Source organism: Pezoporus occidentalis, unplaced genomic scaffold (genome assembly GCF_034315485.1).
Source record: "Pezoporus occidentalis ecotype Australia unplaced genomic scaffold, CSIRO_AGI_Poc_V1 ctg86, whole genome shotgun sequence".
Lineage (NCBI taxonomy): Eukaryota > Metazoa > Chordata > Aves > Psittaciformes > Psittacidae > Pezoporus > Pezoporus occidentalis.
The window spans coordinates 5,088,282-5,111,920 of NW_026916220.1; the positions used below are offsets into that span (position 1 = coordinate 5,088,282).

General features: G+C 43.8%; 1 protein-coding gene across 2 annotated transcripts in view; it reads right to left on the reverse strand.

Annotated features, from left to right (window-relative positions):
- Positions 1 to 452: 452 nt before the first annotated feature.
- Positions 453 to 23,639, reverse strand: part of ELP1 (elongator acetyltransferase complex subunit 1) — a 28,648-nt gene continuing 5,461 nt past the window's right edge. For both annotated transcript variants that reach the window (XM_062604420.1, XM_062604419.1), the window contains exons 6-36: positions 22,848 to 22,947; positions 21,885 to 21,975; positions 21,287 to 21,410; positions 20,455 to 20,545; positions 19,789 to 20,019; positions 19,341 to 19,511; positions 18,600 to 18,699; positions 17,921 to 18,103; positions 17,035 to 17,141; positions 16,435 to 16,538; positions 15,547 to 15,600; positions 15,340 to 15,445; positions 14,510 to 14,625; positions 13,722 to 13,795; positions 13,020 to 13,098; positions 12,704 to 12,783; positions 11,633 to 11,773; positions 11,004 to 11,089; positions 10,308 to 10,456; positions 9,432 to 9,555; positions 8,877 to 8,974; positions 7,528 to 7,729; positions 6,779 to 6,840; positions 6,216 to 6,278; positions 6,037 to 6,097; positions 5,220 to 5,333; positions 4,456 to 4,567; positions 3,149 to 3,276; positions 2,596 to 2,750; positions 1,497 to 1,575; positions 453 to 591 (exon numbers count right to left, since the gene is read on the reverse strand). In XM_062604420.1, the coding sequence (XP_062460404.1) occupies positions 524 to 591; positions 1,497 to 1,575; positions 2,596 to 2,750; positions 3,149 to 3,276; positions 4,456 to 4,567; positions 5,220 to 5,333; positions 6,037 to 6,097; positions 6,216 to 6,278; positions 6,779 to 6,840; positions 7,528 to 7,729; positions 8,877 to 8,974; positions 9,432 to 9,555; positions 10,308 to 10,456; positions 11,004 to 11,089; positions 11,633 to 11,773; positions 12,704 to 12,783; positions 13,020 to 13,098; positions 13,722 to 13,795; positions 14,510 to 14,625; positions 15,340 to 15,445; positions 15,547 to 15,600; positions 16,435 to 16,538; positions 17,035 to 17,141; positions 17,921 to 18,103; positions 18,600 to 18,699; positions 19,341 to 19,511; positions 19,789 to 20,019; positions 20,455 to 20,545; positions 21,287 to 21,410; positions 21,885 to 21,975; positions 22,848 to 22,947 (3,453 nt within the window). In that variant the 3' untranslated portion in view covers positions 453 to 523. The remainder of the gene's footprint in view (positions 592 to 1,496; positions 1,576 to 2,595; positions 2,751 to 3,148; positions 3,277 to 4,455; positions 4,568 to 5,219; positions 5,334 to 6,036; positions 6,098 to 6,215; positions 6,279 to 6,778; positions 6,841 to 7,527; positions 7,730 to 8,876; positions 8,975 to 9,431; positions 9,556 to 10,307; positions 10,457 to 11,003; positions 11,090 to 11,632; positions 11,774 to 12,703; positions 12,784 to 13,019; positions 13,099 to 13,721; positions 13,796 to 14,509; positions 14,626 to 15,339; positions 15,446 to 15,546; positions 15,601 to 16,434; positions 16,539 to 17,034; positions 17,142 to 17,920; positions 18,104 to 18,599; positions 18,700 to 19,340; positions 19,512 to 19,788; positions 20,020 to 20,454; positions 20,546 to 21,286; positions 21,411 to 21,884; positions 21,976 to 22,847; positions 22,948 to 23,639) is intronic.

Sequence of the window (23,639 nt, forward strand, 5' to 3'; positions counted from 1 at the left end):
TGACTTTGAGGAATTATCCCTGTGCGTCTCAGTGCTGAATAAAAAGCGTACCTACTTTACAACTTCTAACGAGTTGTGGAGTCTATCCGCGCATCAAGTGTAACCCAGCAGAGAGCGACACAGGATCTACCCCCTGCTTTTATTCATTCTCCCCAAGATCCCCCTGGTGTGAATGGGCACACTTTCAGGACAGCAATTCTGTCAGTACTGCAGGGTTCACTCTGATGTAACAAAGTGATTCTGGTGAAAATCTGGTACTACCAACATCCAGCTTCAACAGAGAAAACACAACTCATTCATTCAGCACCTACAAACCAGCTCTGCAGTGGGATGTGAGCAGCTGTCCACATTAGCACGATGCCTTACAGGTCATAGTCAACAGCTGCACCAGAAGGAGGGACCCTTCTCTTGCACAGCCTAAGAACAGTTTATCAGAAACATCAGGACAAGGGTTTCCATAAAGATGTAATGAAATTATGTGAAAAGGTACATTTCAGAGTCCGCTGGGATTTCTTGCTTTTAGTTACTGGAGAAGATGCAGTTTCCATTGTAGACTTTTATTGAGTTTTGGTGGAATAAGTAATTCTGGATCTGAAAGGCAAACATGGTAAGTGTCAGAACAGAGGTAACAACCATACAGTTTCTCCAGGGGCTGTCAACTACTTAGTTTAATTTTCTTTACATTAAAGAACACTGGGAAGTCTGGCACATAGCATTTCCCTTTAGTGGCTGATGACCTGCCTGCACAGGGAAGAGTACCCCAAGCAGAACTGCTTAGAGAAATAAATCTATGAGGCAGATCAAGTCCCCTCTCCGTTAAGTGTGATTGTTCAGAACAAGGAGACAACAATCAATGGCAGAAAGCAGAATTTCCTTCATTCACCAGTAACAGAAGCATCACACACAACAGTCAGCTGGCTCTGAAGAAGCAGCACAAGTTTTTCCCTGGCAAGTGGCAACATGCAGACCGCATCTAGAGGTTTATTAGAGGATTTCTCCTGGTAATTCCTGGACTAGCAGCGGAACAGACTGTAGGACTAGTGAGGAAGAGGTAAGACAGGGAGGTGGAACCAGCCCTTGTAGGTCTCTCAGCCCTAAGGTTGTATTTGCAGCTTTGAATGGCAGACTGTAGCCTGGCCTGCTCAAGAGCCTGGCCTGGCTGCCAAAGCCAGACAGAAAAATTCAGCAGGTAAGTTAAAAGCAGAATTATCCAACACATCCCCTAAGAAATCAGACTTCCATTTTCCTCATAACAGACAGATGGTACACACAAGGAATTAAGGAGCACAATCCAGAGAGGAGTTTTAGCAAAGTACTCCAGAGCAAATGAAATCTTATTAAGAAGGCTGCTCACCTGCCACAAGGCAGGAGGGTATACCCTAAAGAAAAACAAGAAGCTCCTACAAATGCTGGCAGGTAGCAATGCTTGGAAAGCCTCAAGCCCACTGACCTCACTGAGATTTCACACCCACACCTAACTCAGAGTCTCAACCAACCTTGTACAACAGGAGTCACCATCCTCTTCTGCTGATAGGCAGCCATAATGCTGTTTGCTGTTGAATTGGGTCCCAGGACCTGTATGAAGAAGCAATACCCATGTTCCAAACTGCGCAAAGCAAGGCTGAGAGCAGGGATAGCTACAAATAAAACTCCGCTGCTAGTCTCCAAAAGCATAAGCAGCTGCCTGCAGGAGACCTCACAGTACAAAGTGACAAGGAATATGTGATCAAAGTCCAGTGATCTCTCAGAAAAGTTAACAGAGGCAGAAAGAGAGAACCACTTTCAGACAGCTTCTCAGGACACAGAATCCTAATCCCAGCACCTACTTCTTCACTGCACTGTGTCACGACTTGGCAGGACTACTTTCATTACAGTTCTAGCAATATTTTAAAGTTCTTTTGAGAGCTTCAGCTCTCAAACTCACAGAACAGTTTTAATCTGTCCCTAGAGTCAGTAGTTAGGGAGAAGATACTGCCAAATACCTTGTGCTCACCATGAATGCCCAGAAACTACTTATCAGAAATAAAGACTTTTACTTTGGAAGGGAACTAAGTGCAGTCCTTGTGATTTCCTTACTCTGCGTTAAGCTGAAGTTTGGAAGCCTGACATAACCTTTCTTTTTGCAATATACTCCTTATGATAGACTGATTCAGACTAAATTGACCAGTCTGGTAGCCTTCACAACATGAGGTCCGACAACCAGTACTCCAGTAGATGAAAGCCATGCAAACACTTCAACCATCAGGCCTAAAACCACCCAAAATACAACAGTGGTTTCATGTTCTACAAATTGCTTAAAGTAGAGCTTATGAAGTCACCCCTAGGACAAGGTAACACAAGCACTATGAGACCTCACCATATCCAACATGCCATTCAGCACAAGGGACACAGCCGGCTGTACCTGTAGTACACATCTAGAGTGCACTGACTTTGCAGGTACTTGTACAGATCATCTATTTGAGCTCTTCAGAAAAAAAAGAGCAGATTTGGGAAGCCAAGGAAGCATTCTGGACTCTTTACTGGAGGATGCAAAATACTGCTAAACACTTGGTTATTGCATAGCAAACACAATAGTTATTGCAGATGAGCACAGACCAGGTTGACAGAGCCCTGCTGCAGGTCTGGAGTCCAGATTTCTGGGATGGAGGTCTCCATCAGCTGCAAAATCTCTTCCAGGGCTTGCTGCAGTGCCCCTGCTTGCTCATTGTAACCAAACAACACAAGCTGCTTCAGAAGGATATGTATGTCTCCTGCAAGAGGGAACAGAAGCACAAACAACAGCAATTAACACAGCTGTGCTAAATAAACAGCTGTATTTCACTGGGTTTCAGGGCACAGAAAGAGGAGAATCAAATCTGAACTGGTTCTGTCCTTACCCAGCACCTCCACTGCCTTAGTATAAATATGAGACAAATCTGTGATAGCACTGGCAAGGCTTCTCTTCTCTGCTCTCAAACTTCAAGTGTGGAGAGCTTACACCATTATGTGTTCTAACAAGCACAGAGGCAGATGAGCTAAACCTAGGTCCAAGACAGGTGGTCTTACGGACCAGGCAGCTTCTCTCCCCACCACACCCATTAACAACAAGAAGGGGCAAGCTGCCTCAGCTGTCTTTACAAGCTGTGGAGTGGATCATCAAGTGTCGTACCCTTCACAGTCTCAACAGCACGAACATTTTCTCCCAGGACTTCTAGAAGGGCTATATCTTCAAAAGGACTCCCCTCCTTCAGGCTGTACCTCTTGCGCTCAGCCTTGCGCCGGTTCTTTGAGGATCGCCTGAAAAGAAGGATGCACAACAGGATCAGCTGTATCAGGGTAAGTCTGAAGGAACATTAAGTTGAGTAACAAGTTACTTATTACTTTCTCCCAGTGTCAGGAAACTACATGTAAACTTATATACCTTTATGTTAATGTTTCCATTGCTAGTCAACCAATATCCTTTGTGGTGTGAATCACAAGTAGTTGGGCTGTTTCTTTACTACAAAAACGACTGATCTATGTTCTAGCAAAGTTAAAGCACTGCTCTAAGCACAAAGCAGAGTAAATTGTTTGGCAGTAGTCACTATCAGGCAAAGCTGAGCTCTATTTAAAACTGTTTGGTGCCAGAGTCCATGCTTGCCTGTGCACATTTTCATTTCTGCTATCTCCACAAACTAGGCACTGATACAGCTCAGCTCTTGGCCATTCTCACAGGAAAGCAATTTCTAATCATAGGCCAGTATTAGTTGCATGATGTCCCTAAATGATCAAAACACTCTGACACAGGTGTGCTGAATACAGGTTGTGTTCTGCTCCTGTTATCTGCGACACAGAAAGTGTCCTAAGCAGCTCAGTTTTCCACAGCTGTATTGCTCCACGTTTCAGCTACGGAATTCAGAAGCAGTCTCACAGACTACAGCAGCCCCTAGTACACCCTACCCCACACTGCAGCTCACATTTTTAGGAGCACTCAAAAGCAACACAGACCCCCACTGTGGGAAGACATTGGCATGATTATTTAGTAGTAATTCCCACCCATTAAAGCAGAAAAACTAGGGCAAAGAGCACAGGCCATGTGCATGAGCTGTTAATGTTTGAGGTACTCTGCCCATATTCTGTGTCAAGCTTCCTGCAGCCAGCTATTCTGGCAACATGCCCAACACAGAGCCAGCTCCTGCCCAGAGCCTGTGTTTACAGCTCCTCTGCTGGCCACTCAGTTCCTGTTGCACTAAGTAGCTTCTGCCATTTTCTGCTCTCTCCCTCCCAACAAGAGCCAAAATAACCACAAAATGCCCGTAATTAATGCAGCTTCAAGGCACGGCAGGGGGGCTGGAATGGGATGATCTTAAGGTCCTTTCCAATCCTAACTGTTCTATGATTCTACGCACAGCTGCGAGGAGAAGCCTGCCAAGCATGAGCAAGCTGCCCTCCCAAATACCAGCGCAGCTACTACCTAATTTGAAAGCAGACACTTACACTGATATCCTTGAATTGCTGTGTGAATATCTGCTGCTCATGTCACTGGCTGTCACAACACTGCTCGTTTCAGAGAAAAGATCCAATTTTGGGCAATGTGGCGTTTCATAATCTGCAAAACATGTTAGCAACCATCACAGTATCAAAAAGAATTAGTTATTCCAAGTTTTGTCTATGGGTAATGTAGTTTGTTGGAAGAGCAGCTGGTGTAGATTCATTCTACCTGCTGGCCTTACAGTTCTCAAACCCACTCAGCTAGCATGCAAGAGAAAAAGCAACTGTGCTATTTAATATCACAGTCCCTGTTGGGGCCTGTAATATTGAAAAGCACAATCAGAAGGATGACAATGTCACTGCAGCAAATCTGGACCAGGACAAAGCATTCTGCTTTCAGAACACTTCTCTAAGCCTGCAGGAGCTGTCAGGTGAATGTATCTGGTAGGTACTCAGCACAAAGGACATGCTGAGCACTGCCTGACCCAGCCAAGCTGACACTGTGGCAACAATGCTGAACTGAAGAGCTCTCAGGTGCATTTTGATCCCATGAAGCTGCGACACAGCACTGAGAATAAAGCTGTCTTTACAGAATATGCAAGGTCAAACAATAACAGTCCAACTATGGTGTGAAGAGGGGTGAGGAGAATGCTATTCTACTACTGTAGATACCAACACAGGTACAAGAGAGTACAGCTCCACCAGGGCAAATGGAAAAGATGATCACAGTTACTTCTGCAGGAGAAAGTGGTACTCATTTCAATACCTACCCTGCAGGCTCTCACAGGTTTTCTCCTTCAGCTCTCGGACCACCTGCAGGCGACTCTTATGGCGAAGAAATGCTGTCTTCTGAGAATATAGGAAGATCAGCTGACTCTTCTGAGCTGCTCAGTAAGAAAATCAGAACATGAACATGTGTGCAAGAAAACCAGAAAAATGTTATTTTTTACACAAGAAGTTTGAAGGAGCATAGTCCTTTGGCAAGCTCAGAAGTTAGGTGCAAAGCACACAAAACGACTGAAGGGGAAGGAAATTCAAAGGTTGTAATATAGGAGCCCACCAAACAAGATGCACCTAGATGCAGAGTGAATTAGTCTGCCAGACAAGCATTTTCTAGAATAAAAATGTGTTTCTGATATAAGGAGAGCTGAAAGATCTACACCTAAAACACTTTATGTCAATTAGGTTTGAATCAGAGGAAATCTTTTAAACAATACTCGTAAAAGTTTATAGGACTGCTAGCCCTTTTTTTCAGTTCATGGCTCTACTGCTACATGTGCTCTGGAGTAAGGACTATCCTGCTTGTTTATGGGCATGCAGACCATGACACCTTTGCAGTTTGTGACTGTGAGGTCTTGAAAAGCTTAGACGGAGCTTGACTAAGCTGAAAAGAGGACACGACACCTCTGGGTTTCAAGCTGCATTGTGGAGAGCCAAATGCAGCTAAGTGGGCAGTGTCAGGCCAGAATCAAAGCATCCTTCCGTACGGCTTTCAGTACTGGAGTGCTGTGACTTCCCACAGACCCAGTAAAGACCTTCTTCAGCCTCTGTAGCACACACAAGTCTCAGGTTCTTGCACAGATTCACCTTCCAGAATAGCAGGTTTGAAGTTGGTCTCCAAGATATCCAGTCTGCCATACTTGTGAATCTGGATCAGGGAAAGGAAACAAGGTATTACTTAAGGATCTAACCCAGACCCCACCCCTCTGTTCTTGCATTCTGAAGAAATATTTTCACTCTGGTTCTTGTGCTCTGAAAGGCCTTACCAGTCTTAAAGCCTCTTCCCAGAGAGCCCCTTCTAAGAGCAGGAGAAGAGCCTCCTCATAGTCCTAGAAGGATAAAGGAACCATGTACTGCTACTGATGCTAATAATACACATTCAGGTAGCACCTACTCAAATGTACATTCCTACACAGCAGTATCATTGTTAGGACAGGAAAACAGTACTCACTACTGTGTCAGGTACTCTCAAGTGGTAACATGAAGAAAACCCCCAACCAACCAAAACCCCCAAACCCAAAAAACAAAGTTACTTCTCCTAAACCAATGGGAAATCCCTCTGGAACTCTGTGTTCATTACTCCAGCCCTCATGCTTCAGCTCTCTAAGACAAAACCTTTTCATACCAAAGCTTTATGAAGGAGAAACTCAGGGACATTGCATCCAGGACCACTCTACTTACTGCAGCACCTGGGGCTGCTCTGACCTCCTCAAGAGAGCTCACGGCACAGATGGTTTTGCTATCACCATGCATGGAGTCATGTGTGGCCCAGAAAAACAGAGAAAACACAGAGGGTATTACTGGACACAGACAGGAGCGTGATTATTACCTCAGTGTACTGCTCGAGGAGTATGGCAGCCTCTGCATGTTTTCTCTGTTCAACCAGTTTTCCTACAAGAAAAGACTGAGTTCAGCATTTCAGAAGCAGCTGTACTTTGTGCCACAAAACTACAAAGCAGAGGAAAATCCCACTCAGCGAGGCACTTTCTACCTGCTCACACACTTAATCTGCTAGGGAAAAGAATGGCTGCCTGATGCCAAGAATTCATTAACTTGAACATAATCAGTCAGTTGCTGGTGAAATTGCTGGTGCATGTCCCTCAAGGCCAGCTGGAGACAGTTTTCCTCTCAGTCTGAGACAGAAACAGTGAAGTGGAGGGCATCAGGATGTAAATCTCTCCTAAGAGCTCCAGTGTATTTTGTTCTTGCTATCTGCAGGGAGCACTCTGCCCCCTTTCTGAGGTTAACCAAGGAGGCAATGTGGAATAGCAGCTCAGGAACTGGCTGCATGGGAAAAGTGCAAGAAGCAGTTGGCATGGGGCAGCCAAGAAGACGACAGCTTAGCTTGGCAACTCCTGGGTGCCTACCAGCTCAGCTCCAACTTCTTTTTGCTCTTTTGAGTAACAAAGGTGATGTGCAATGACACAAAGCCTTGGGAAATGTGGGATTTTCATTCTCCTCTAAAGAAAAAAGCTGCTGCAGACCAAGGTTTTCATTAAATTTTAGGAAAAATCAAACTGAACCAAAAATAACAGCAGCCAGTTTTGCTCTGCACACTTACATCTCCTCAAGGCCTACCTGCCATGCTCCGTGCCAGGCTGGACAGCATATCCTTTGTGTAACCAAGCCGTGTTGCCATGCACAGGGCTTGCTGCCAGCTGCCACTGTCCTGAAAAGCATCAAGTGCTTTTGCAAAGATTCCAGCACGAGCAAATATCAGTGCAGCCTGTTCATATAGCTGCTTCTGAACCAAGTACTCCCCATATGCATCACTGATATCCTGCAAGAAAGGGACAAAAGAGAAATGTGAAATCAGCTGTGGAGTCAGCAGTTCTCCATTAGTATAAATGAAGTGTCCACCAAAAATTGCTTATTTCCCCCTTCTCTCAAGGAACATCCCGGCACAATGTTCCTACCCATTTCAAACTTTGTATGAAGCCAAGGGCTGATGATTAGCACATTGAGACATTTCACAGAGCTAAAGCAAGAGGCATGGAGAGGTATCTAACTCTTCAAGCCAAAAGCTGGGTAAACTACATACTGCAGGAAATCAGCCCCTTCTTCCCCATTCATGTGAATGGTCTTTGTTAGAATGTCTCTCTGAGCCAGCTTACTCCAGGAGTCAAACAATGGCACAAGGGAGGATGCAAGCCCTGCAACTCTATAGGCACAGGCTGCTGTGTATTAATATCCTGAGCTTCACTATGCTATTCAAACCCCACAATCTCCATCAAGAACAGGTGGGTGGATTTGACTGGAAAAATACAAAAGGAATAAAGTAAGACTCCCAACAGGTCAGAGTCAGGAACAGACCTCCCTTATAAGGAAAGTCCCTTCTGCTTTCACCATGCTGCAAATAGACAAAGAGTTTCTGTACTTCCCCTCTTACTTCTTCCTCTACTTCTTTTACAAAGGCTTGTGTGTTGTGTATTCACAATACCTGAATTAAATTATATTAAATGCATTCATTTACATTTTACCTCAGCCTTGAGCAAGCTACAGTAATACACAGAAACCAATACAGGACACACTACAAGCTCTCAATCACTCTTCAAAATAGTTTAAGGATAACAAAGTGTGTCCAGACAATCTACAAGTGCCAGGCAGAAAGTGGGTCTCACAAGGGTCAATGCAAGAAGAAAAGTCTGTGGTTACACAAATTCTTCGGCATACCCTAAGATGTGCAGCAGAAACCAGACACCTAGGTTCTCTCCTGGTCACTGGATCACAGAAGTAACAGACATTCCTTCAATAACCAGACCTCACAGGGTCAGCGCTGAGCATCATTCCTGCTATCATCTCAGAGGAAAACCTGAACAAAAAGCAGCTGCTGTCTCATCCCTGCCCTCACTAAAGGTGCCGAGGACAGGCAAACACGTGTGAGAGGGTAAAAAGCTTGCACACTGCAGCGTAACATGCTTACACACCTTGTACTCCTGAGTGCTAGGGGGGTACAGCTTCAAGGCTTCACAATACTGATTCTGATCCTTCACCAAATTCAAAAATTCAGAGAAGTGTTCAGGACCTGAAGAAAATATTTATTTTTCATAGCAATAAAAGAGAAAGCACACAGTTCTCATGGCTTCCAGCCAGCCCGAGTTCATTGCATCAAGAAGCATCTAGAGGTGTTTGGAAGAGCACAGAAGAACCTATTCTACTATTGTAAAATAAAGGTGTTCACTTCCTTGAGGTTTGCTCCACTTCTGCCAGCGATATTAACTGGAGATAAGTCACCTACAACAGGAGCAAACAAGACTTATGCTTCATGATCACAAAGTAGTAAACTTTCTCACTCCTTTCTCCCTGCACCATCGCATACTACATAAACAGGCAGCAGAAGTGAACCATGCACTAAGAGAAGGGAAGATGACCTTGTACAACCTTCCTCTTTCTTCTGCTATTTCCCCCAAAAGACTCTTCAAAATGGAAATGTTCCACTGCAGAATTTCTCCTTAGAGATAATGCATACGTAGAACACCTACCACATTTGCTGAGATGCTCAAGAGCTTTTGTGTATCTCTTTAAGTATTTGTCTATTGTATATCGCTGATAATTTGTTTCCATCTTCCGGAGGGTATTTAAGAAGGGCAAGTACTCTTTTGGGTCCTGCAAAGAATAATGAAAACTGCAGTTGAACTAATCTCGCAAGATCCTTACTTGCCCGCATCGTCATCCACAGAGTCCCGTATTTGAAATCGTATAGTACACTAAAAAGGCCATCTCAAAGCATCAGGTCAGTGTATGTACTCTTGCCAAGAATGACTAACTTAAATTACCAGGTTCCCAAAAGGATTTCAGCTATTATTATGTATAAATTTGCAGCTGTAAAACTGACCAATTTCCCTCACTACAGGGAATCCATTATCATGAACAGAGTGCTCTAACTGACTTGACAGTAGGCTCTGCTATAACGCTAAGAAACTCTGAAGATTCTGATGGGTATTTCCATTCAGAGATTTGAAATTATACCTGCTGGAAGATAAAACATTATTATAACGGCCACCACCAAATAAGAAAGAATGAAGAGTACAGAACTAGGAATGTAAGGTATGCAGTCACAATACTTCAGACCACAGTTGCTCCCTTCTTCTAAGCTACATTGCTGTGCTGCTCTAGAAGAGCCCTATTTCACCTTGAACAAAAGCAGCTTTCCAAAGCTGTGCTCAGGATATATTAAGGGACAGCAGAGACATGTCACCTTCCCAGCATCATCCCATGCACACACAGGACTTCTGAGCAAATGGAACCTTGCCTGGGTGAAGAGCTATGACCATCAAAACACATGGGTTAATCCAGAGATTATAAAGAAGTTTTAGGAAAGCAGAAAAATGGTTCCTTGGCTGGAACTGTAAGAAGACCTTTTGAGACTTTTCTGCCACCATGATGACTAAATCAAAGTCGTATGTCCCCAGTGAATAATCATACAATTCATTCACATCAACAAGGAAAAGTAGGTACTTCAATGCTTCTTCTGCACTCACGGCTTTGACATCTGGAGTATTATTTTCTGTAACAAGATAAAAAAGCACCATCAGCAGCAGAACCCCACTCTGAGGGTGTGGATGCACAGTCAAGCACATTCTTGACACCAGATAGGGACCATCAAACCAACAGCTCTTTCTGTCTTGCAGAAGGGGTTACTTTGCCTTTCCTGGGAAACTTCAAGGACTAGCCCAAGCACAGTGACTTGTTAAGTGCTCAGCAGTGACAAGTCAGAAGTGTCAGCACAGAATAAAAACAAAATATGCCAGCTTGAGATAGCAGAACCCAGAATGGGAACCTCCTTTTCCATGCTGAGAGAACTAGAGTTCTGACGGGAAAGAGAAAACAACTGTCTGCTGACATACTTGGGTAAAAGGATGAGCTCTGAGGGCATGACCATCAGTGTATATGCTGCTTCTTCATTAACACACAGCTAGCTTCAAGTAAGTTTCTGTTTTTTGGCTGATTCCATGAACACCCTCCTTAAAATAATTTTCAGTGCGAACAATGCTAACAATGAAAGCTCCTGCAAACCACCCACTTTCAAAACTTTTGAGTTCCTGATACAACACCTCGAAGATCATGAACTTTCTGGAGAGCAATTTCCAGTTCTGGAGGACTTTTCTTTACGTGTGCTGTCAGTATTGATAGGCAGTATCTGAAGGAAACAGAAGCAGTAAATATAAAAAGAAAATGAGAATGCAGAAGCACTGCTTATTCTTATTTTAGGACAGTTTATGCAAGTCCTGGTCTGCATTTTATTAAAGAAACACAAACAAAACCAAACCCACAGCAATACTACTCAGGTTTTTCAATCTTTTTAAAGGAAGGCAGGAAAAATGGCAAGAGAACTGTATATACCAGAATGGTTTTTCTGCTCAGCATGTCCCCCCAAACATGTCACAAGACTGGTGGTGTTTCGAGTAGAATGAACTTCCTTACCATGCCAGCCAGCATAATGGAGAACACCTCTCTCCAAAAGCTCGGATACCTGGACACAGTCTTCCAAATCAAATTAGGCATTAAAATGGTCTTTCTTTTATAAAAGGAAAGCTTTGTAGAAGGCTATTTCCACTTTCATGTATTTCACACATATTATTTCAAAATAGCTTTCCCAGCTAAGGTGATGCTTTGTTTTCCAAAAGTTTCCAAAGAGAAATCTCTCTAATGGTCCCTTTATGTACAATAAGAATATACTCACTTCTGAGGGTCAATGTTTTCCATGGCAACTCTCATCACATCACATATAAGGTTTACTTTTTTCTGATCAGGATGCTGGTGTGATTGAGCCTTACTGCTACCATTCAGAGACGGGTACATAGTCTTTGTGAAATCTTCTTCTCTAAATAAAAGCAGGTTAACGTGAATACCAGCATGGTCCATCACTTACCCCAGCACAAAGGCAGTAACATTAAGAAACACAAATGTATGCAGAAAATAACTACACAACAAAACAGATCATATGTCATTCAGTACCGACACACAACCTGCCACACTACCAGAAAACTCTACAGCATCTGTCATCCATCCCAAGTGATTCTCAGCCAAGACAGGCATTGAGAAAAAACAACCAAAAAGAAAAAAACCCAAAAAACCAAACTGGTCAGAACAACTACTTTAGTTGGACAAAAAACAGAAAGCAAGATCTTCAAGATGCAGCTGTCTCTACAAAACCCACTGGGGACATCCTGAGCACTTCTGAAAATTAAAACATTTGCTTTTATTTCTCAACAAAGACTTAAGGTCAGGTCAAAATTTAAAATACAGCAAAATAGTTAAGTGATAGTTCCAGCTCCTAAAATTTATTTACTTCAGCAAGCTTGAAAAGTCCTGAAATGATCAATGTGCTATTGCCTCTTGCCACTCAACCCTGGAGAAAGAAGTCAGGGGACCTAATTTGGGAATCTAAGCAAGTATCTTGGCCTCAGACTTCAGATAAGCAGTACTGTCTTGCTCCTGTTTATGAGGCAACAAAACTTTTTTATGTTCACATTTATCCCAGTATAGTTATAATGAGAAGACAAGTCAAAACTGTCAGATGATGTACTAATTCTTTGCTGGAAATATCTACTGGCTGTTTGCAAGCTGGAATTCCCCAAAAGACACACTGACTGTCCCTGAAACTACTGAGCTTGCTTGAGTCTTTATGACCCAACATTCTATGTTTCTGGCTGACTCCTTACACCCACACTGAAGAGCTGCCAGCATTTTGACAAAATGATATACTGCCACTGATTATATGCATGCTTCCTTTTGAGAGAATTATACTCACTTCAGCTCTGTGAAAAACAAGTTGATGTAGTTCACAGTATCAATCTGCCTGATGAAGTTTTCCGCATTTTCCAGAAATACCTGAAACAAACAAGAGTGTTACTACTGTTATTTTGAAAAAGTACATTAAGACCTTCTCTGAATGTACAAGGAAATACTAAATCTGATCTGCCTGCATGAGGATGCAGCAGTGCAGAGCAGCCATTTCTTCTGAAAGCAGAAATGACAGCACCACCTACTTGTTTGAGCCCACTCTTCAATGTCAATGGATTCCAGGCTAGACAGATATTGAAAACAACAGAACGGGGTATACATGCCTTGGGATTGTGGTCATAGAGAAGATTGAGGTTGATTCGCAGCTTCCTCATACTCTGAAAAGCTTCCCTGAACATAAGCCTGGGGGAATGAGTCAAGAAGGATAATTCAGACAGTGGATAGGTGCAATATCTGCAAATAAAGGCAACTGACTGGAGGTAAGCACTGATCCCCTGGGGAAGGAACAGCCTAGGCAATAACCCATACAGATTGCCTTCCAGAAAAAAAAAATGTGCAAGGTCAATCCTGTTCATTGCCAGCCTCTGCAGTGGGACAGACCAGCACACCAGGAAGCAGTGCAGGTTTTACATTATTTATTTCCTCTCTTAAAACAGCAAACATTTTCATCTAATGGACCTACTTCTGTTTCAGAAAAGCTTCAGTGTAAATCAGTTAAACAAAATATGAAAACCAGCAAGCTCTGTCATGTAGTGACTGAAGTATCCGGATAATGGAGCAGATGAAGATTTCTGCTATCCACACAGACTCAGAACACTTATAAGCCCAGTGGTGAAGTGAGAGGCACTTGGGGCTGCTGAAAGCTGCATTTCCAGCTGGTAGTGTCAGAAAGTTTCATTCTCATTGACAGCCAATTTCTTTGAATTTAGCCTCCCTCCCTTCTCCAGCACAACACAACCAGGCCAGCCAGCCTCTAACAGCTCATACCGGGGGAAGGAAGACCATACTACACCAGTGCCATTTACCTGTCTAACCACTTCCGAATCTGTGCAAGAACCAGAGCTCGGTGGTGAACAGTCTCCAGATTTCCTCTCGGCATCTACAAGACAAAATCCATGCAATTAATAATGTGTAGCATTACACTGAAGGCAAAGGAGGACTAGTCAATCTTCTAGGCCTGTCTGACACTTCCAGATGCATGGACCTGTTCACTTAAAAAAACATGCAATTTCAAAGACTGTGGAAAAATACCTGAAAATTCCCTCAGCTCAGAAACAGTCCTTTCTCAGGAGCCTGGACTCCACTCTATCAGGCAAGAACCAGAGCAACCTGATCAAGCTTTTAGGTTAGACCTGCTTTCAGGAAGTTGGGCTGCACACCTCCAGCCATGTTTTTCAAATGCCATCCTTCTCCATTCTTGCACCTTTGTTGGTTCTGAAGAGTGAGCTCTGCACTTCAGAAAAACTTAGTGCCAAGACTAATAGAGGGCTGCTAGCAAACACAGCAAGTACTAAGAGGTGTGTCTGAGATTCACCATGAGGTATGTATTGTGAGCGCCACAATATGTAGCATTATGCTACCTCAGCCATTAGGAATTTGAACAGATCTTCCCACTTATACCCAGCTGCCTGTGCTGAACCTAACTCCCACAGGCATGCCCAAAATCCCTCCACAGCTGGAGATTTGTGAGGTGCTGTGCTGTAGCAGTATAGGGTAGCAGTTCTGTAGCACTACACATTGTTTGCAGGTTGGCCAGTTGCCCACTGAGAGCCTCACTAGGGTCCCTGACAGCAGACGTGGGCAGAGCACTGACCTGGAGCACAACCTTTGTGTCCTGGGGCACAACGGTGATGATACGGGAACCTCGCTCCACCTTGCGCAGCGTCTCACTGTTGCGTGCTGCAGCACTGCTCAGGCCAGCCTGAAGGGCTGAAGACAGCATATTTATCAGCATACATGGCACACTGCAGCATAGTGCCCCAGTCAGGCTTTCCTATGTGGCCCAGCAAGGTCATACTGGACACACTGAGTCAATAATATGCCAGTGATCTTCAACGGTTCCAGAGAGGAAGACAACCTCTTTGTCCTTAGTTCAGCTCTGCGGTACACAAAGTAGAATACAGAGGACATACAGGAGATACATTCTCTATACCCTACTTTGTCATACAGGACATATGTCCTCTATACAACAGGATCACAAAGCTCAACAGATGAAAGTGCACTGAAAGATGTATAGGCCCAGTAAGTTGTCACCCTGCCTTTCTCAGGGTCCTCATACCTATTACAGCCAGATGCCACCAGAAACTCTTTCTACTGGGATCCTTTCTCTACCACACACCTGCAATACCGCACAGCCCTTTTTTTTCCTGGACTTGGAGTGGAGGGAAAGAATGCAGGGCTAACAACTACAGGACAAATCCTGCTCTCTGGGAAGGACATATGACATACAAAGTTAGTTCCCTGTGCCCCTTGCTCTGTAGTAGATTCCTGAAAGCAGCTTTCTTCTTCCATCTCTTAAGCAGTTGTTCTGAGTGACCCAAATACAGCAGGTAGCAGGTCTGGATGTGAAAAACAGGGACTTCTTGTGGTTCCCAGACAACGGCCATGAGCTGCCAGCAGCAGGCAGCCACACCTGGCATTTACCTTTCAGTGGCATGTTCTTCAAGCAGAAGCACTGACAGGTGTGGGAGTTTGTGGTCACCAACAAAAACTCATTGTACGTTGCAAATGATGTGATGTTGGAAGCCACCTGTAGAAACATGATGAAGTTTATCACTGTATGGAGTGGAACAGGAAAGCTGCATTTGGCAGAGGAAAAGGGGATACAATGAGAAGCAAACACTTTGGTACCTCAGTATCATTAACAATAAACCGGCATCGATCTGTGAGGCCCAAGATCACTTCCTGTAAATAAAAAAAGATGACAAATATAAGCTATGTTTCACAACCTACAGGGTTTCACAACACTGACAAGCACTGAAGCGCCCTACAGTTAGGTACCAAGTACCCCATGTGAATTACTTGGAGTAGCTGGACAAGAAGTTATGCAGGCTCTATTTCAGGAGCACTTACTTAAGTGTCTTTAAACACTTCTTGCTGGAAACCCAGCTTCCTTTACCCTGTAACAGAAACTGCACAGTAATAAAATAGAAGCAGAAACCACACCAGATAATTTATGTTTCTTTTTTTATTCAGCAGCATTTGCTCCAAAATACCAAAATAAAAGCAGTAGTTCAGAGCAAAGCAACTCCATACAGCATTCACCTGGATGCATGCTGAAGAACAGAAACTCAAACTGCCAGAAAAGAGCTAGCTGTTCCTTAAGCTGCTGTAACTATCAAGAAACCATCTACAATAGGAAAGACCAGTAGAAGGAAAGATGCAGTAACTCAATGCAGCCATATTTGCTAGTAGTGTACATTCAGGTAAGACGGAACAAAATGCTGTTTCCAAAACAGTGGAGCAGTGATTACTGGAAATTGTAAATCTGAAATTTATCACTCTTCAATGACATTATTAATTTTATTCATAGAATATGCAGATTCTATGTGTTCTGAGATTCTGATGTGTTGCAGGTGTTAAATGCCACACATCAGAAATGCTCTACAAGACAAGGAAAGGTACGCCCTCAGCTCTGTGTAGGGTCTTACAAAGAATGCTGTTAGGAGAGGGTCATGGTGCACATATGATATAAAGAAAACTGAATAGGGGATTTAGTCTGCTCACAGTCTTACTTACTTCACCACCGATCCTTGTGATAGACGTCTGCATGCAAGGGTAGGGGAACTGAACAGCATAGCCACTGCTAGTCCTCCAGGGCTCAAGGACTGGAGCAGAAGCCTCTGAAGAGCAAAGAAGATCACACAGTTTCCCAGGCAATTGAAGATTCAAACATTACAATCACATGGCATGTATCTGAAGAAAACCAGAGCTGGAAATAAGCTACATTATCTGACAGAGAGGAGGATGGCTGACACAAAAGGTGTCTAGGACACAGCAGAGAAGGTGGTAGCTTCTAGGAGCTTAGCACCTTTTTCCTCTGTGAAACAAGAGAGAAGTGCCAATGATGTGGCAGTCAGTCAACACTTCTGAAATCACTAAACCAATCACATTCCTCTCAGTCAAAGTCTGAACTATTATTCTCAACTACACTAACTGCTTTCTGACACAAATCACTAATTTTGGCCCATTTCTGGGAGCAAACAGAGCATGAAAGGCAGGACCGACTATCAGCAAGAATCATCTATGTCCCTGAAAGTCAAATCGTCTCATTAAACCTCTTGAGAAGTATGTAATAACTACACCTCAGACCAGGTAGTTTAATAGGGCCCAGCTCACCCCAGAGGTATTTCAGGATCTGTCCATCAGCCAGCTGCAGAGCTACGGTTTTGGTTGCTGGGCTGCAGCACAGGCTGATCACTTCTCCATCTACAGGCACAGACAACCTAGAGCAAGACACAAAATACACAGATCAGTCACAGGAGATATACTTGATACCTAGACAGTGCATTTTTTATGGCCTGACTGAAGAATACACACCTCCGGCATGGACAGATAACGACTTTCTGCAGTCTTGTCATGCCTATGTCAGCTAACATTGGCAATACAGAGCACCAGCAACTCCAGCCAACAGGCATTTGCCTAACTGTGCAGTCACTGCATACTTAAAGCACTCTGCAGAGCCCACACTTCTTTTGTTCTGCTTCACAGTTTGTATGCAAATCAGCCTGTTTTTGCTGTGCCAGTTCCGCAGCAAGCAATTCACAGGATCCCTTTGGGAAACCCTGGGTGGCTTCCTTTTGTGATCTAGTTTTAGTTCAACTGACTCCACAAAGCCCAGCAGGTGAGGAGGAGGAAGACAGGAGTAACAAGGGCTACCAGTCCCCTTCCTGACCCTGAAAACGGTGAGCATAGGGTAGAATGGAGGAATTCAGTCCCTCCTCCCACCCCAAGGGCCTGGAATTCATACAAGGAACAGAGCTATCCTGTACAGACACAGGCATGCTAGCATACAGCCTCCTGTCAGGCTGGGTGTAGACATTAGGACTATATGCAAGTGCTAAACAGGGGGCAGCTTTATGAGCTGTTTGATTCTTTCGCAGGAAGAGTCAAATTCCCCAACCCACAGCCTCCGGGCTGCATGTCTACTGAGAGGCTTAATTCCTTCTAGACACTGCTCAGAGGTATTCTCAGACTTCACCCACAATTGTCAGATCTCTAGTACCGTAAACTGAGGCGCTGCTGTTCAGCTACAGTCTTGTGAGGCACTTCAGTCAGATGGTGAAGGACAGACTGAGCAGCATGCTGACCCTGACCAACCACCAGGAAGCTGTCATCTGGCAGCCAGGTGAGAAATCGGAGGCCCAGAGGATTCATCACTTCATTGTTGTTGCTGCCCACATCAACTCTGTCACAAAGTAAGAGAGACTGGGAAGCAAATAGAATCTGATTTCCATAGGCCACCTCACTGCAGAAGTGAAGGTCTTTCTAGGCACAGCATGGCTGTTCAGACACAGCATGGCTAGGAAGGCTCCAGTACACAAACACAGTCAGCAAACGCATGAAACCTGACACAGGCTAGGCTGGAGATGGAAGGATGAGACACAGGGAACCCCCCAATACCAAGAGCATCAGGTACAGGAAAGGCTACTTCAGTGCTGTCACTGACAGTCACTGCTCCCACTAGACCAAGAGCTCAGACAAGAGCGCTTCTCAGGATAAAGTGCCTACTGTGCTGCCCAATCCTTAGCAGTAGTTGCAGCCAGTGTCAGCACAATGAAACCATGTTATCTGACCATCTCTTCAGTATCTCGAGACAAACGGTCAGAGCTAAGACCTCTAAAACATATGGCCAGGTTCTATCTTTTTCTCTCCACTACAGCTATACTAGAGTTCTGTATTACCTGTAGTTTTTATCCAGGTATGGCATTTCTACTGCTGCTTTAAATCCATTTCCACCCACAGCTCCAAACCTGACACTGAGGTCACTCATTGTGCTTTGTCCTAGCAAACACAGAACAAAGCAGAGTTTAGAGATCCTGCAAACAAAGCCCCTTCCATTTTCATTCTTATCAAAAAAGAAGATGCTTCGGGTAACTACAGAAGTCAGAAAACAGCATCCCTCCATGCACAGCCATCACCTAATCCTCATTAACACTTACCCTGAGGAACACAGTTACCTCAGAATGTCACATTACAAAAAAAGAGACAGCAGGAAATGTCTTGAATATTACATTTTACATAGGACTGTTTTGGGAAGTGCTAGATGCATCAGACAGACCCTGGGTAGCCATTTCAAGACATGTCCAGTGCCAACCAGCAGCAAGCCATCAGCACAGATTACATAAAATACTGCTTGCTGCACTTTACCCAAGCCAAAACTAGGCAGGGAGATATTACCAGCATAAGCACATAGCTAAGTGCTGAATGATTCCTTCTCACGCAGCCAGTGTACCACCAAAACGGTCCTGTGTCACACAAAAGTACTGGAGATTAAAGAATGGAGCTTGAACCCACAGATTAACCAGATGTATCTTGCTCCTTATGACTGAAGGTTTGAGTGACCATCACCCTACTAGTCCTCCAGGCTGATGCTTTCAGGAACAGAGGGTTTCCTTTAGTAAGACAGCGCAACATGCTCTCACCATATCTGTACACAGAGATCTTGTTATCAGCATCCAGGACAGCCATGTCTCCACTATGTTTGGGATCTGTGTGAAATGCAACTTGATTAACTGCCTGTTGGAGCTGGAGCTCATAGGTACACATGGGTGGAGGCACCACAGCATGCTGGAATGCTGTGACAAGCACTTTATCTGTGGAAGAGAAAAAAATAAGCCAAGATGTAATCCAGCTCAAATGTTAGTGAGGCTCTTCTTAGGTTTTTTATTGAAAGTAGGAACAATGTTATTGGAAACAGAGCTGTAGTTAATTCCATTGAACCACCTCTGAAGCTTTCAGCAATGTTAGTGAAATGACCCTCACTAACAGCTTTGTAGAAACAGCAGCTAACAGAAGAACTACCATAATCCCATCCAAAAGGCTAAGCCACTTCTTTTGACCTTAGAGCAAACAAGCAGTCCCACTGCTCACCTCCATCTATGACAGCCACATTTGCCATGTCCTGGCTATTCTCCCCTGTACCACGGTCTATGGTCCAGTGCCAGTCATAGAAGAGGTAATGCCAACCCTTGCAGAGTACATGCAGTCTATACAGGTTTTCTCGGTCCCACAGCAGCGACACCAACCGATTCTCCTCCAAGCTACCAAAATGTAGACTTTGCTTCAGGTACCAGTGGTAGTTCCCTGTGGTCCACAGCTGAACTACATAAAAACAAATGGTTACTACAGACTGCTACTTGAGACCCATCTCGAACCCACACCACCACCACTGCTCTTCAAGGGGTGAGTTAAGTGCAACGAAAATAGTAGTTCAGCCCACGAGTTGTGCCATAAAACACGCAGCATAAGAAAACTTAGCAAGAGACTACCTGCAAAAGAGCCAGTGCTAGAATTCTTTGAGCTTCCCTTGTGAGAAGGCATGCATGGTTTATGAAGGGCTCACACCTTTACAATTCTGTTAATAAAGCGCAATGAAGATGCTTCGAGCTCAGTCTAAATTACCAGTTCTTCCTGCGCTGCATATGGGTCTCAAAGCTGGAGGTAAGCCTCCCCAGCGTCTCCCTAACTTGTAGAGGAATACCAACTGCTAACAACACAGACAAGTGTAAAAGCCAGAGCCCCTCACAGTGCTCTCACCATAACTGCTTGGGTTGGAGTTGTCCACCTTCAAGTCTTCCAGCCATATAGCTAGAATTGTAGAATCTGCATTCCAAAGCAGCTCATTAACCTGCAGAAACACACACAGCTCTTACTAATATTGTTGTTTCTGTAGGGTGTAGGCTGGGTATGCTCCCAGTTGTTTTGCAAGACCATAAGTGGCTCCTTATGTAATGGTGCACGGTTATCTATCTTAACTATATATATATATATATATATACACACACACACATATATATACACACACTAACTATATATACTAATAATTAACATAGTTAACATAGCCCTCATATATTGCAAAGCTTCCAAGAGCTGGAGCAGAACCTGAAGCAGAACCATTCGCAGTGGTTCCACACAGCCGAAGAGCTGATACACCCACAAACGTGCCAACAGTATTCTCTTTGCTTTCCTTGGCACTGAGGAAGCATCTGCCAAAAGACCTCTCATCCTCCAAAGGCAGAATCTGAAGTAACACCACAGCAGTAACTTCTCACTTCTCTTATTTTGGGTATTTTGCCTCACTCCTGCAATAGCTGACATCCTGAACAGCATTTCTGAAGCACTTGCCTAGTAGAAAGTATACAGAGCCCAGGAGCGCCCCGGGCTACAATCGCCCTGTACATGTGTCTGTAAAACAGGCCTGCAGGAGGCAGTGTGTTTTCTCCACGGGCTTCTTCATTGTTCTCTTTCAGGTCTCTTTTTCAAATAGGACTAGCACTGTTAAGTTAAAAACTTCCTCCTAGAATCTGGAAAAGACCTAATCCTTGTCTCCATTACACTCTAACCAAAGTAGCCTAAACACAGCATTTACCTTAACCTGCCCCTTTTGGAATGGGAGGGTGAACTCCCCATGAAGAAGTCCATTCTTCTCCAAGAAAACCACATCATGCCTGTTGGGTTTTTCTTGAGTAGATGCTATCAGGTTTCCAGAGGGCCTTAAAAAAGAGCCACATGAAAAGTGGTTGTTCACATAATCACTTTAATATAATTTTGAACACTAGTCATCTTGTATTTTCTCCAGACATGAAGAAAAGGACAGCAGAGGAAGTATTTCACTCAGCACTGTTTAGATAAAGTCATAGGTCCAGCAGAGACATTTTTCCAGGCTCATGACATTCTCAGGTAAGCAACTGAATGTCAGCATTGGCAAAGGGAGCTATTTACACAGTTGGGCCCAAAAACACTTGACATAGAAGCTGTGCAGACAGTCTATCCCTTCTTCCCACAAGTAATCCAAGTACTATACTTTTCAGAGTTTTAAGGACTACTCTTCCTCATGCTGGATCAAAAGGAAGCTTTCTTTAAATTTTTGGAAAATAGACAGGAGAAATGAAATTTATGATCAAAGACTGTGACCACGGAATAAAAAACAACACTGCTGCCAGCATGCAGATTCTTTTACTACTCACTTCCAGTACAGTGCTTGTTCTAATCCTGAGACAGGTTCACTTGTTGACTGTAGTACAAGCTCTCTGTTCCACACTCTGACCTTCCGAGCACCTACAGGTTGAGAGAGCAATGAGGTGAAGAAATCATTGGGAAGAGACTTTTCTAGTTTTATGAGGGTAGAAGGGCAAATTTTGATGCACATGAAGAAAAACGAGATTTCTCTTTACACCTTCAGGGACAAGAACTTATTTTGCCTCAGTCAGCTCTCCCATAGTAAATGAGTGACCCTAAAGGAACTGAATAGGAATTTTGGTCTGATGTAGCTCAGTCATAGCCATTTCCCTCTCCAGTTTTCGCTACAGGAATGTTAAAAGTCTTGCTAAAATGCAAGATCCTCCCTAACCTAAACTACTGAAGGCAAAAACCTGAACTAGTGGAAAAGCAGTGTAATCTGGTGCAGTTCAGTATACTGAGTGATACATTTAAACTGTGTAGTAGTAGTTATCAGAGGACATCAATTACAGTCCTACAAGAAATGTAAGAGTGTAATGTAAGAAATGTACTCAGTAGGGTAAAACCTAGGGAAAAGTATTGCTAGCATTTAAACAGAAATGTGCAAGGCCAAACTGCTAGTATGATGGACAGCAGGTATGGCAACCCAAACAGATCGATCCACTTGGCACTGCGAGCCTAGAGATTGCTTAAGAGCTTGAGTGGTGATCTAACACCTGTGAAAGAAGTAATTCAGATAATAACTACTCAGTAGCAACCTCTTCTGGCTTCTCACTGGACTGAAAACTAAACTGCAAATAAAGTGTTCAAAAGATCATGTGTATAAAATGCCTCTGAGAACACCAGAGAAAACAGAGAAAAGAGTAAATAGCTCAATTCACCCTTGCTTTATGTGGCCCAGAGACCATGAACACCACCTAGTTCTAGAATCCTCTTATATGTTTGTATTTCAAAGAAGTCTGGTCCCGTACCTGTCTCTGGACACACAGCACTCACTGCAACAAACTGCCCATCTCCTCTCCACGTCACCCGAGGCCTGCCATCATCCCAGGCTGAAGCGGTTGATACTTCCTGAAGTCACGCAAAAGAAAGTTGCATCAAAGCTTGGGAGGCAACTGCTGTCTTTGTCTAATCAAGCTGCATTGCTAAGCCAGCTCTTTCAACAGCCTTGGCATGAAATCAAACCATTAAAAAAATCTTAAGGCTTCAAAGTTAAAATTCGCTACTCAGATGTTATTAAAATAGTTATTAAAACTGTCTGTAAATTCAATCTGCTCCTCCTGCAAGTGCAAATGACTGTCTATTCACATGACCACACACTATCCTTCCCCTCTACCTTAGACCAGCTGTGCATAAGCTGGAAATGAGGGTAAATCAGGGTTTGATTGATTCCTGGAGTCATGACCCCTTGGAAGGAGAAAAGTGGGAAAGGTGAGAAATGCATGCCATCCAAGCAGTTTGTATGGCAGACAGAGGCTGGGATGAGTAGAGTTCTCTGAGGCAAACAGGCTCTTTTCAGAACAATACAGGGAAAAAACAAAATCTCAACAGAATACATATAAAGACCCAGCTGTTCAAAGGTTTAACTTTGCCAAATCAAGCACATTTTCTCAGATACAGCCAAGCCTCGTCCTGTCCCTCCTAACAGTAAAAGACAGAAGAGGCTACATTTTACGTCTGCACTCTGGCCTGCCAAATTTCAGCTGGAGTTTTCAATTTTCAAACTTAAACAAAGAAAGAAAAATCCAGCAGGGGAATGTTTT